Source organism: Chionomys nivalis, chromosome 3 (assembly GCF_950005125.1).
Source record: "Chionomys nivalis chromosome 3, mChiNiv1.1, whole genome shotgun sequence".
Lineage (NCBI taxonomy): Eukaryota > Metazoa > Chordata > Mammalia > Rodentia > Cricetidae > Chionomys > Chionomys nivalis.
In genome coordinates this window covers 72,645,753-72,660,089 of record NC_080088.1, presented here as the reverse complement: position 1 = coordinate 72,660,089, position 14,337 = coordinate 72,645,753, and the positions used below count along the sequence as shown (strand labels likewise).

The following is a 14,337-nucleotide window of genomic DNA, read 5'->3' as shown; positions in this document are numbered from 1 at the left end:
AACGCAAAGGTAGCGATGATCACTATTTTCTTTGCAGACCGTGCACAAATATGTACATTTGTCAAAATAAACTTTATCAAATGTTATATGTACAACTGTGGATATTAGGGAAAGTCAGACACAGGACTGGGACGTGTGCTATGAGCATAGGTTTGTCATGTCCTTTTGTTAATATCTGTGCAACTCACCCATGTGTTTCATGACCTGATAAGAATTTCACACCCGAATCCAAAACATGATAAGCTGCCACCTTCAGTGCTGCTCTGAGGGTCACCAGTGTGACTGCTCAGTGGTACAGAAGGCACTCATGGGCAGACTGGTGACACTTGATCTTTTGCGGCCATTCCTACGCTGCAAGCTATATAGATAAGTAGTCAGTGCTGAATGACAGCAGAAGAACATTGTGTCTGTTTATTTATTTACTTACACCTGTATCTCTGTGGACACATGCAAGCCACAGTGTTCATGTGGAGGTCATTTCTCGCCTTCTAATATGTGGGTCCCCGGGATGGAACTCAGGTCTTCAAGGCTAGGTGGCAGATACTGAGCCATCTCATCACCTGTTTCTTTGGGTTCAACTCTAAAATTTGTTCTGCAATTGTGTAGAGGTAGAAATATGAACTGTTTGGTCACCTCTGTGTTTACCTTCTAGAGACTGCAGAGCAGACTGCAAGAGATAACTCGGCAGGGCGGAAGTAAGTTCTTGGATGTAAATGCTTTTCCTCCACTAACCATATGTTGTAAAAATTTTTATATAATATACTGCCTTAATTTAGTAATAACTACACATGGCCATTTTCATAGATACCCTTTATTTTCATAGTAGATGGAAGTTTTAGTGGTTTTCAAGCATTTCAAGGATGCTTGACAGACAGTCATGCACTGCTGTGGCGTGATGAGGTTTGCTCTGCAGGGACTGTGGCCTCTCACTGTACACATATGACTTGGCTGTGTGTAGGTGTTGGGAGAGGCTGCTCGTTCATTCCCCACTGCCAAGACTCGAAATAACCACACAGAAACTGTATTAATTAAATCGCTGCTTGTCCTATTAGCTCTAGCTTCTTATTGACTAACTCTTACATCTTAATTTAACCCATTTCTATTAATCTGTGTATCACCATGTGGCTGTGGCTTACCAGCAAAATTCTGGCTCATCTGTCCCCAGTGGAGGCTACATGGCATCTTGCCACTGTTCCCCAAGGTGCTCACTGTAGTATCCGACTTCATGTAGGTCCATGACTAACAGGCTTAAACTTGGTGTCTGTGCCAAACAGCAGCAGACCAGAGCTTCTTGTCGACTGTACCTCCAAGCAGTAAATCTGGAGTGACTGACACAGATATATAAACTTTGTTGTGTCCATTGACATTTCTTTTAATTTTTAAAAATTATCATAAAACAAGAAAAAAACTACCAAAAGACTTAGCAACAATAAATATTATCATACTGCAGTACATACATCCCCACTATCTGGCTGAATGTTTTCTATCACCCCAGCAGAGCCTCTGTTCCCATGGGCAGCAGTTCCCCCAACACCACTCTGTCTTCTGTTCTGCTCTCCTGTTCCAACATTCACTTTCTGAATTTGCCTGACTCATGAGAGTGGAATCCTAGTGCATTTGAGTTTATGATTGGCTTGTTTCCTTTGGTGTAATGTCTTTAAGGTTCACAGATGTTGGAAAACATGTCAGAATGGTCCTCTAAAGCTGCACAGTGTCCCGCTGTGTGGGTGTCTACCATGTGCATTTACCCATTAGCAGACACTTGGGCTGGCCCACCTTTGGTCTGCTAGATAGTTGCTATGAACATCCTTGGTATGCAGGTATTTTTGGGTTCTCACTTTCATTTCTTTTGGGTATAAAGCCAAAGTGGGATCACTGGATAAAGCAGTAACTTTAAAAGTTCCTTTGTGCTGGGAGTTGGATCCACAGCATCATTCATGCCTGCCATACGGGTGCTTTAACTCTGTTTTTAGGGTTCTTCATAGCCAGGCCATGGTTCACATCCTCTGCAGTGCATGACATCAGTCGCACCGCATTCTCACTGACGCCTTCATCCTTACCCCTTCTCTCTCCTTTCTCTCTCCTCAGTCATGATGGGTGTCGGGAGGCTGCCTTCCACTCCACTCCTCTCTCCCTTCATCCCTTATTTCCATCTGTGGCATCAGATGTTTTGATTGGCCGAGCATCTTCTCATGTACTTGTTTTGACCACTCACATTTTTTTTTCCTGGAAAAATATCTGTTCTGCTCTTCCATCCATTTTTAGTCAGCTGTTTGCTGACAGTCTAACTTCTCTTGCAGAAGGTGAGGGAATCCTTCATGGGTGAGTTGTAGGTTATCCCACCTCTTCTTGAACCCTTCTTCCATACATTCTTCTAGTTCTCTTTCATCCAGCAACTCTGTAGATAATTCGCCCATACTTTTTGATGCTGAGGTCCTAGGTAACAGAGTTTGTGTTGAATCCTGGCCATCTTGTATTACACTATGGCTTTTTGGAACCTATGAAAATACTTGATTTACTTTTCATATTGGTAATCAAACTAGAATCTAGTTATTACTTTTGAACTGTCAGTACATGCTCAATCAATTTGATTATGTTATATTTGGTGCATTTTGTGATATTTTTCTTAAATCTAGCGTTGAAAGACTAATTTTACAGATATATGAATAGGCAAGGGAAACTAGAAAGGGCATTTCCTGATTGCTCTGGTAATTTGTGGGCAGCTTGTCTGGAAGCCAGTTTTCCAAAGTTCATGGTCTCATAACCCATTTAGTAACAGCCTTCTGCCTTCAGGTCTGCTGTTGACAATGTGCTAAGAGATCCAGCTATCTACTGAGTGCATGGCCTTGTGTTTAGTTCCCATAGGTAGCCCACCCTCCTTTGTGAAGGAGACACGGGGAGATAAAGCTTGTAATATAAGTGGAACAGAGTGTGCCAGAGATGCCGTGGGAATGGCAAACGAGTTGAGAGAGTTCAGGGACTAGTTGTGACTCAGTCTGTGTTGTGGAAAGACGTACTGCACAGAGCATGGAAGGGGGCTTCGAGGCTTGGGTCAGGAGTGCGTGGATGTGGCTAGCCAGTAGCCTCAGGCAGAGTCTGCTTTTAAGGACTGGGGATCTTTGGTGGCTTCTGTACAGAGAGGTGATCTGATTGGTCTTGTATGAAAGAGAACAGACAGGAAGGCTTAGGTCAGAAATGCAATGAAGAGGGCACAGGGAGGGCACAGCAGGCTTACAGGTAGAGCAAGGGGTTCAGAGAAGGAAGCCTCAAAGATGAGAACGACTCAGATCAGGGAACTTGGAGATGATGGCTCTAACTGCTCTATGAATGACGGGGAGAAGCAGATCTGAGGTGAGTAAGGTAGGTTGGGCTTGGCTCCTGTATTAGTTACCTTTCTCAGCGCTGGGACAGGGTCCTTGAACAGAGTGACTGAGGAAGGAGGTGAGGGTACAGTCCTTCACAGCAGGGAGAGTGTGAGGCAAGAGCAGCTCTGGCTCTGGCAGCAGGATCCTGAGGCAGCTAGTCATGTGACTTTGGGTCAGGAAGAGAGAAGCACAGGCATTCTGCTTGTTTTGCTTTATTGAGTCTGGACTCTAGTCCTCGGGACAGTGACACCCATGTTCAGGGGGCTCCCAGGACTCTAGCCCTCGGGACAGTGACACTTATGTGGCTCCCCAGCTCATCAGTTAAAACTTGTTGGATCCTCCCACACACACAGCACACATAGGGGTATGTTTTCATGGTGATTCTGAATTCAGTTGAGTTGACAATAAAGATTAACCAACTAAAGCTACACACAGAGAGGGGGAAAAAGTGCATGATTCACAGAAACTCTGAAGTCATAGTAGGATATCTTTTAAGTGACATTAATCCTATTTCCAAATCTAGATACAACAGAGGCTTTTCCACTGAAGGCTGTTGAAGATACCATGGTAGAGACAATTGCTCTCTGCCAGAGAAATTCACAGAATTTGAACCAGCAGCAACGAGAGGTAGGCTGATACCTGCTTAGGCATTTAAAAAAACGTGTTCTGTGTGGAAACTCGCAGTTAATTCTATTTCTGCTGCCCTCTTGGCAACCTGAATTTAATTTGTTTGGGCTTTAATCACTTCTTAGTGTTCCCAGGAGCATAAGGCTCTTGACGTTATCATCGGGAGGATCTGAGGATCCGGCTCCTCTCGTGCGCAAAGGCCTCACGCCCGTGGATTCTGCTGCAAAGTGCTGGCGTGGGAATGCTGGGTCCCTGCGGGGCCTGTGGAGTGGAATTAATGTCTGTGCCAGGTGGTGGGACTTGTAGTCGGTTGTCATCCCATCTGCTCACAGTGGGTGCGAGTGAGCAGGGAGAGGGCAGAGCCCTCAAGGGGATCTAAAGTGCAGCAGAGGGGAAAGGGAGGCTATAACACGGTGATTCTCAGCCTTGGCCACACAGGGGGGTGGCCCGGGGGCTTTGAACTTTTTCATCAGTTGTGCTGTACCCCGTGTAATTAACTGATGTTCTCCGCAGCTAAGACCCAGTCGTCAGTGCATCCTAATGCTGTGTACATGTGAGCAGCCAAGCTTAGGAAGGAAAACCCAGGGGGTGTGGACGGGCATCTGGTGCAGTGAAATAGATACTGCAGGCAGCGTGGGGTGGAGAGCCGAGTCCTCTGGTGCTTTTAGAAGTAAAGTGGTTTTGCTTTTGGGGTGCTAATTCAGTGGCAGACACTGGCCTAGCCTGTGTGAGGCCTGGGCTCCGTCCCCAGGGACAGCTGATAGTGTCAGCTGCAGCACAGCACACAGCCGCACTTTCTGTGCTTGCTGCTCAGTGCTCCTGATCTGGCATTGTACCGGGTTTCTGAAATGGGGAGCTAAGCTTAATTTTTCATATGTATGTACTATATTAATTAAAGTAAAAAGAATATGTCTTGGCATGTTTTCTGTCTTCATAATTTTATAATTTCTCTTAGGTTTTGTCAGAGATTGTAAGAAGTATGCATATGAAGCATATTCATATATAGATGTTATCTTTTCCTTATTAAAAAAACCTTTTTGGTGAAATAGTACAGATACCTTAAAGAAATCATGCAGTGGTGGGAACTGGGGCATGTCACAGCAGTTAAAGTACTTGACATGGGCAATGGCTGTTCAGACTTCAAAGTCCACATAAATTCCAGGTGGATGTGGTGTCTGGAGGACTAGCCTTCTACATGCTTCAGGTTTGACTGAAGGTCTCCATGTGCACACACATACATGAAAACAAGAAAAAGTCATACACTATAGAAAGTGCACAGAAGGATTTTAAACTCTTGCAGTCGAGTCACATGGTAACTCAGAAATAGCCATTATTACCATTTGGGGAATACCCCTGTGTGGTTTTTGTCTGCCAAGGCTGATACGCTTTTGGGAAAACATTAACCAGAGGATACTTTCTCTAAAAAATACTGTGTTTGATCTCCTCTAGGAGCCATGGACTCTCTAAACTGCATATAAATGTTTCTTTGACTTACTAGCTCTTAATAAACCTTCAACAACATAAAGTCTGAGTAGCTGCAATAAGTTAGGATTTTATGCTTATTCTTGACGTTCAGTGTTATTATACCATGATGGCGTGCCATTGCAGAATCCACAGAAATGCATGCCAGAATTTTTCTATTCCTGAGTCTGTTTTTTTTTCTTCATCCTTTGGTTGGTTGGTTGTTTTGAGGCACGGTTTTGAACTCAAAGCAATTTTCATTTTGAACCTGAAGGTCGGGCTCCAGCCAAGGCAGAAGGTGAACCTGACACTGAGCTCAGAGTGGCCACTCTTGTAGTCCTGGTGCTCAAGCGTCCTCTTTTCCTCTGGCTTAGCACTCAAGGTGGTCGAACCTCCTGGCCCACCCAGTACCACTCCCGTTACTTAGATTTTCCCCATCTTGTTTGTTCATATTTTAGTTTTGCAATTTTAAGACCGCAGAGTTCTGCAGCCCCACGCTCCATTATTCTGTTTGTATTGTCTCCTTCATGTGTTGTTTTTAAAGCAAGTGGAGGTTACAAAAAGAGCTTCTGGCCCTTATACCAATTGAAAATGAACCATCGGATTTTACTTCTTACATGAAGGTCCTTTTCTTTTATCTGGGCATACTTGAATTTTCCTCTCTGTCATTGATTTGTTGTGAATCCATCCTGTGTCTTACAGTTCCTAAAATTAGTTCTTTGAGAGTTCATGGCATGCATGCTGGTCATACTCACCCTCACTCTTGCCATGTCTAACTCTTTCTTCCACACAACTTGGTGTCTCATTTTTTTTCAATCCCTCAAGACCAGTTTTGCTGCCTAAATATCCTTGATGTGTGGTTTTCACTGGACAGTGGTTAGGTTACTAGTGACTACGTCCTTAGAGAAAAGTGCTTCTCCCTCTGCCTTAGTTGGTGATGTGAGGAGAAGCCATGACCACAGTTACTCTTATAAAGCAAAGCTTTTAATTTGGGGACAGCTTAGTCCATTATCATCATGGCAGGGAGCCTGGTGGCACACAGGCAGGGATTGTGCTGGAGAGGTAGGTGAGAGCGACTTTCTGACCCAGGGCAGCAGGTAGGGTGAGGAGGGAGGGAGGGACACTGAGAAAATTGAGATAATGGTCAAGTCCTGCGAGAGCTATCTTATTATTTTTGTTTACTTCTGTGTAATGGGAAAGTGCAGGCTTATCCAAAGTCCTGGGAGTAGTCATTGAGGCTGAACCATCTCAGCTAGCAGCTTTGAAGTTGTTTTGGATATAGAATTTTGAGGATATTGTAACAGATATTCTGAGAAGCTGGGTCACCTGGGCTACTTGTCTTCTTTGGTGTCTGGTTCTTTCTTTCCTGAAAACATACAAACTTTTAAAGGTAACATACATATCTGTCTGGAATATGCAACATGCACAAATCAGCTAAAGATGATTTTGTTTTCTCTTTGAAAATGTACAAGGCATCTGTTAACTTTAAATCCGTTTATACCATATAATGAAACCTTTATCCGTGACATGAAAGGATGGCATGTAATAATAAGTCACGAGGACTCTGCAGCCAACAAGATTTATCATGTCTCATCCAGTCTTCAGGGCTGTTCCAGTGACGAGGGATCAGAATATACATCAACTGTCTTGTGGGTTTTTTGTTTTTCTTTATGTCTACTGCCAAAATTTTCAGGAGGTTTCCCCCAGTCAAATCTGAGATTTATTAATTTTTGAAGAAATTCATAGATTTAGTCCTGTGGGAGAAAAGGAATAGCCTTTCCCCCAATAACATATTTTCTGACTTCCATTCTGAAGTTAAGACATTTTAAACATATATAGGTTATTTTAATTTAGTAGTTTCCATTATCCAATGTCTCTCAGCAGCAATTGTTTTTTGTTCATTAACATTTAAAAAACTCAAAGTCAGCAAAGTACCACCATACAGGATCCAGACATCTTGTATATTTTCCTTCTTTGTGTGGATTATTCTTTTTTATATTACTTTACTCTCTCTTAAAGACTTTTCTTTTATTTTTAACTTTTTTTTATGACTATCTGTACCTATTTTTTTTCTTTCTTAAGCACCTAAACACCTTATTAAGTATATTATATCTGTTCAGAGGTTTTCTTAGTCTGGACCTGACTTTTTGCATTGCCTGCAACTACACACTTGCAGTGTTCTCTGACCATGGGAGACATATCTTAAACTGCTAAGCTACTGCTGCAGAGTGGCCCTGGTGGCTGGCTCTGTTCCCACCCCCCATTCTCTGAGAGCCTAGCCTCGTGCCAGTGGGCACCTACCAGTGTGAGCAGTGTTTACCTCCCCAGCTCTGGGAAGTTGCTGAGCCCAGTTTTGGAGTCCTGTATGCAGCAGTCAGCTAACTGCCTTGAGTGTTCATAGAGAGACCCAGGTGGCAACTTCTCTGTCCCTATAGTTGTGCCCCATGTTGGGTGCTAAATGTAGCAAACTTTCTTTTGGGCCACCAACATACTTCTTACTAATTATGCAAGCTTGGCCTTTAGTTTAGTCTTGTCCCCAGCTGGCTCTTATAACTTAAATCAACCTGCTTCTATTAATCTGTGTTTTGCCCTGTAGCTCAGTTACTTCTCCTCTGTACCATATGTTCAACTTGTTCCATGTCTTGTTGACGTCTCTCTGCCTCCCTTCTTCCCAGAGTTCTCTCTCTCCCAGAAAATCCCACCTATACCTTCTACCTAGCTGTTGGCCATTCAGCTCTTTATTAAGCAAATCATAGTAACACTTTCTTACACAGTGTAAACAAATATTCTGCAACAGTCCCCACTTCTGCATATCTGCTCCTATGTGTGAACACCCCCACCTCTGAATATCTGTTCAGTATGCTGTTGTCCCATGCCCTGTGATTGCTCTTCACAAGGATGATGGAATCATGCATGTCCCTAAAAACCTAGCTGTTTTCCTGTGTATCTCAAGGCAGCAATTCAAGTTGTATCTTCTCAGGTGATGGGATTATCACACTGTGGGTCGTTATTTTAACGTGGGTTCTTAGACTAAAAATTTTAGAGATCAGTGTCATAGAATAAGAGATAAAGTAAAGGTTGAAAGGACTGGTTTGGACCCCAAACACTCAGAGTTCTCAAAATGAAGGAGATTTATTTGCCCCAGGGGGACAAAGAGCAGGGAAGAAGAGACAAAGACAGGAAATAAAGGGCAAATGAGAAGGAAAAACGAACAAAGGAGGGGGGCATTTGCCCCAGAGGGACGAAGGACCGCCTCTGGACAGAGAAGGGACAGGTGTGGCCCATAGGCAAATGGCAGTTTAGAAAGGTAAAAGGGGAAGCCCTGTGTTAGGATGAGGTGTTTAATTTTGATTGAGCATGTTAATTAGGGTGGCCAAAAGGGGACTTTTGATTGCTGTACTTTAATTCTTAGATCGCTGGACCTTGGTAGTCAACCTCAGAAGAAGGAAGTGACCTTGGTGACTAGCTTTAGGAATGTAATCTAACGATTATCAGCAAGGAAAAATCCTATCCCAGGGGTTGGACAAGGCCTGCCAGAGTTCTTTCAAAGCGTGTTTACCATGTTTAAGGTTGATGTAGAAATTTAGTAGAATAATTCTTCTATTTAAGATATGAATAGATCCCATGGCTTTTGTCTCTTCACTCATATCATCTACCATTTGGAAAGCAAGAATAAAACTTTTTAAGATAAGTTTTTAAAAACCATCTTGATTAAATAATTTTATAAATAAAATTTCTAAGCATAATAAATAGATAAACTAAAAGTAAAAGTTAGGTATAGCATGTAAAATAAGACTTCCCTAAAATAAACAAAGACATGCTGTGGCCGGGAAAGCGAGCTGGGGAACTGCAGGCGAGTGCCTGAGAGACAGTAAAGCGCTAAGACCGAATCCGACGCAGAGAACCGCAGCGCCGGAAGAGGAGGGGGTCTAGGATCGCAGGAGAAACCAGGAGACAGGGAGAGGAAACAGGAGGTACAAGATGGAAGAGAGGTAACACCACGTGATAGAACATAGATTAATATAAATAGTTTAAGTTATGAGAGCTGACTGGGGACATGCCTAAGCTAAAGGCCAAACTTCCATAATGAATAAGTGTTGTTATTTGTGGGCTAGCGGTCCCGAAAGCCCATTACACCTGTTGGTGTGTGTTCATTGGCAGTAGACACTGGTGTCCTGTGAGACATCACACTCCTGCTCTGTTCCACTGACCCTTCCTCGGGGCTTCCTGTCAAGGTACTGTAAGGCGTTTATAAACGATTGCCTAACTGAATTGTTGAAATGGATTGGCTTGTTTTTTGTGGTGAAGATTGGAAGAACTCAACTTGGAGTCAGTGTTATTATTGTGTTACCTTCAGCAAATTACTTAATTTCTTTAAAGCAAGTGAAGATACCTGTGGCATAAGGTTTATGAGAGCAAACAAATATGTGTAAGGTCTTAAATGGAGTCCTTAGTAGAAGTAAATAAGTGACTGGTAAATCTGATTATCTCTTGGCGAGACCGGCAGTGTTAATGAGTTCATCTTAAGCTCCACTCCAGATGTGTGTGTTTAGGAAAGAGCCTAAGGCTTGATATAGGAAAGTCTTTCACTAACCGAAGAACCGGAGTGGAGGCGAGGAGCCGCAGGGCGGGGCGGTGATCCCTTTTTGGTGGCTAGTTAGAGCCTAGAAGGATGTGCCCATGGCTGGTTTGCATACAAACTCTCCAGATAGAAACAGAATTATAATCCCGCATCCCCCCTGTGCTTCCCACAGCAGATGAAGGTGCCCTCTTCTGTCTGAGATCTCTGCTTTTTACTGTCTTTCCCCAATCACATTCAAATTCCCTCTTTGTCTGGTTTTTGCCAGTACACATACATTTCAGCTGCCAACACTATGCTAATGGTTTGGTTTCCTCTGATGCCACAGGCGCTATGGTTTCCATTGTTGGAGGCAATGATGGCGCCACAGAAGCTGTCCAGCTCAGCTGCTCCTCATCGGCACTGCGAAGGTAAACCCATCAGAATCAACCTGACGGGCCACTCTCCAGCCCACTTTCTGTCTGCAAAGCCTGCTGTGGCGGTCTCCTTCCCCAGTAGCTTTCTGCTGTTGAGTTCCCAGTGAAGCCATTGCTGTAGTCTCCGTTCCACCTTGTGCATTTCTTCTGGGGGACCCCCGTATAATTTATCCAGAAAATGTATAGTTTGCAGCTGACCAACAGTCAATTTTAAGTTACCAAACTGGCCCAGGTTAACGTAAGTTTCTAGGTAAGGTGACTACTTTCCCCTAAATAAAAAGAAAAGCAAAACTAATCTTAATATTTTGTTTCAACAGCGCTGAAATCTTTGACTATGCAAGTTCTAAACAGTATGGCAACATTCATTGCCCTCCCATCAATCTTACAAAGAATCTTGCAGGTGAGCTCAAAGGGGCGGGGGAAGGCTGAATATTGATGCATTCCTGTTATTTTACTGTAAATGAGGCTGAGGTTTATATCACCTATGTTTGGGCATTACCTAAATTGCTAACTAACCTTGAGTCAGTCTTACATGGTGTCACCCTGGGTATATAGGCCTTGCTTGCTTCTTTGGGGCTCGCATACACATTTCCTATTGTTTATAGCCCCTGGGAGACAATGGACACTTATTTCTAGCTTATCATACTTTAAGAATTTAAAAAAGGAAAGTTCTCTAAAAATGAAGTGAATGTAGGCATTCTAAGTAATGGTGGTTATTTCAGTTTTCTAGCTCATTCTAAAAATACTTCGAAGTTGAAAACTCAGCCCAGCTGTAAATTCTAGCTAGCCTTTTGTCCAGAGTTATTGTAAGAAACATTTTCTCCTGTTTTCTTTGGCAATAAGACTTGAAACTTCTCAGCTTCATAAGAAAGAGAACACTAAAAATACCCTAAGCTGTATTTTCAGAAAAACCTGTGAACATGCTTGGGGAGACAGCAGGAATTAGACCGATCAGTCTTTCTTCTCTCACTTTATGTGTGGTAGTGACACATGCGCACTGAGCCCAGATACACACGCTCACGTGTGCACGCGTATGCCAGTACACACACACATACACACACACACACACACTTGCACATGCACGCACGCACACACACGTATACACTTGCACATGTGCACACACACACACTTGCACATGCATGCACGCACACACACGTATACACTTGCACATGTGCACACACACACACACAGAGTCAAATAGGGATAGGACTCCACTGGTCTCGACTTTTATCCTTTGGGATGTCTCCACAGCTCCTTCTAAGATTCATCAAGCGCTCCTTCCTTCCCGTGAGCTCTGAGGCCTCTGGGCAAGCGATCTGATTCAGAGTGCTGCCCCAGGTAGTCTCCCTCACCACAGAGTGCTTTGTCCTCAGGAATTTAGGACTCAGGGTGTTGCTCAGTGTTGGAGCCCTTGCTTTGTCTAGTGTGAGGTCCTGGTTCATCCCCAGTACTGAAGGAAAATAAACCATGAGTATTGTATATGGGATTTGTAGGTCTAGCTGAGTAGCCCAGGCTGGCCTTGAACTCACAGATCTCTTCCTCCCTCTGCCTCCCAGTCCTGGGGTTAAAGGTGTGCACCAACCCAGCCCTCAGGTGTGTATTTCCACATTCAGTCCTTGGCAACTATCAGAGACTGAGAAATTCAAGGTAGACTATTTCCATGTGTTGTAAATATATTAATCCCAAAGTTTGAAAACATGTAGAAGCACCTCTTATAAGACTAGAAGAAATGATCCCAAAGTGGGTTCTGTCCTGTATGCACATTGTGCTTTATGGTGAGCTTTAGCCATATAAATTATAACAAAAGTCTGCCTTTCCTTTTGCAAAGCATTGTATAACTTAGAAACGTTTCATATTTCAAAACTGACCTCTTTGAAACCTTTAATATTTGAAAATCTTGGCTTTGACTTACACTGGGATTCTTTTTTTTTTATTTACTTATTATGTATACAACATCTTTTTGCGTGTATGCCTGCAGGCCAGAAGAGGGCACCAGACCTCATTACAGATGGTTGTGAGCCACCATGTGGTTGCTGGGAATTGAACTCAGGACCTTTGGAAGAGCAGGCAATGCTCTTAACCTCTGAGCCATCTCTCCAGCCCTACACTGGGATTCTTATAATTGTGTTGCTTTTAGCATTAAGTAACTTCTCACTAATCAGGAGGGTTTTCTGTTCTTAAATTTACTTCTTTATTTTTTTTTCTACTATAACTTTGCCCCTATATATGAACAAGAATTTTTTAAAGTACTTTTATTCATAACAGTCTTTTGGTGTGGGGAAGGCAGTTATATAGATTGTGACTAACAGGTGTGTAGCTCAGTTGATAGCATGTTTGCCTTGCATGCAGGAAACCCTAGTTCCAATACCTAGCACCACATCAGAACCCTGTATGCAGAGTCATCACCCTGGGTGCATGTGCATGCATGCAGAGCTGTTACCCTGGGCACAGTTGCATTTATGCAGAGCCGTCACCCTGGATACAGGTGCATGCCTGCAGAGCTGTCACCCTGGATACAGGTGCATGCATGCAGAGCCATCACCCTGGGTGCATGTGCATGCATGCAGAGCTGTTACCCTGGGCACAGTTGCATTTATGCAGAGCCGTCACCCTGGATACAGGTGCATGCTTGCAGAGCTGTCACCCTGGATACAGGTGCATGCATGCAGAGCCATCACCCTGGGTGCATGTGCATGCCTGCAGAGCTGTTACCCTGGGTACAGTTGCATTTATGCAGAGCCGCCACCCTGGATACAGGTGCATGCCTGCAGAGCTGTCACCCTGGATATAGGTGCATGCATGCAGAGCCATCCCCATGGGTACAGGTACATGCATGTACAGCCATCCCCCTGGGTGCAGATATGTGCATGCAGAGCTGTCACCCTGGGTGCAGGTGCATGCATGCAGAGCCATCACCCTGGATACAGGTGCATGCATGCAGGGTCGTCACCCTGGGTGCAGGTGTGTATGCAGAGCCGTCACCCTGGGTGCAGGTGTGTGTGCAGAACTGTCACCCTGGGTGCAGGTGTATGCATGCAGAGCTGTCACCCTGAAGGTGGGGAAGAGGATTAGAAGAAGTTCTAATTAATCCTTAGCTACATAGCAAGTTCAAGACCAACCTGGGTTACTTCAGACCCTGTCTCAAAAAAGTAAAAGTACTAAGTCTGCCGACAAAGGAGTAAAACTAAAAGATAGAGAAGTTAAATGCGCACCCCATCCTGGGTGACAAACGTGAACTATTTTTTGTTTCCTGATGCACTTTTTCGATTACGTCATTTAAATTTTCCTCTGTTTAAGTTTGTGTTTTTGAGGAACTAATCAGCTATTGTGTATTAGTTCTGTTTTACCCTGTTCAACTGATTGCTTGTGTAAATGACATGAGAGTGTGCCCCACAAGAGCTTTCGTGAGAGACAGACTTTGAACTCCTCTCTTCATGGTGTTTCATGCAGGAAACACCATCCATTTTAAGGGCTGTCTGCTGGCCGCTGTCCTGAGCGACTAGCGCATCTCCATTGCTTAGCGTCAGTCCTCACAGAAGAGCAGGAGAGCGGCAGCACCGGTGTAGGGCAGGATGGATCTGGAGGCGGGATGGGGTCAGGTGGTCACAGGGAGGCTGAACTGGCAACAAAAAGTGTGTCCTGATCCAAGCCCAGAGGTTGTGGTGACACAGGCAAGGCTCACCAGATTAGGCCGAGCACTGATTGTGAGACCTGGTAGATCTGAGGGTTGGGCCAGGTGAGACTCAACAGGCTGGGCCCCATTTTAAGATGTGCAGGCTGGCCTGGACCTGGAACAGGTCTCCGTTTTAAATTAGCAGTTTCCCATAACATACTAAGTATATTCCTTAGGCTGTTTGTCTTTATTAATGAGATGTCTGTTCCAGAACTT

At 44.0% G+C, this 14,337-nt stretch overlaps 1 protein-coding gene across 1 annotated transcript in view; it reads left to right on the top strand.

The window, feature by feature from the left end:
* The window catches only part of Vps8 (VPS8 subunit of CORVET complex), a 218,506-nt gene that overhangs the window by 145,658 nt on the left and 58,511 nt on the right, over window positions 1-14,337 (top strand). The window contains exons 38-41 of the mRNA XM_057764343.1: window positions 653-695; window positions 3,889-3,992; window positions 10,361-10,442; window positions 10,766-10,848. Of these exons, the coding sequence (XP_057620326.1) occupies window positions 653-695; window positions 3,889-3,992; window positions 10,361-10,442; window positions 10,766-10,848 (312 nt within the window). The remainder of the gene's footprint in view (window positions 1-652; window positions 696-3,888; window positions 3,993-10,360; window positions 10,443-10,765; window positions 10,849-14,337) is intronic.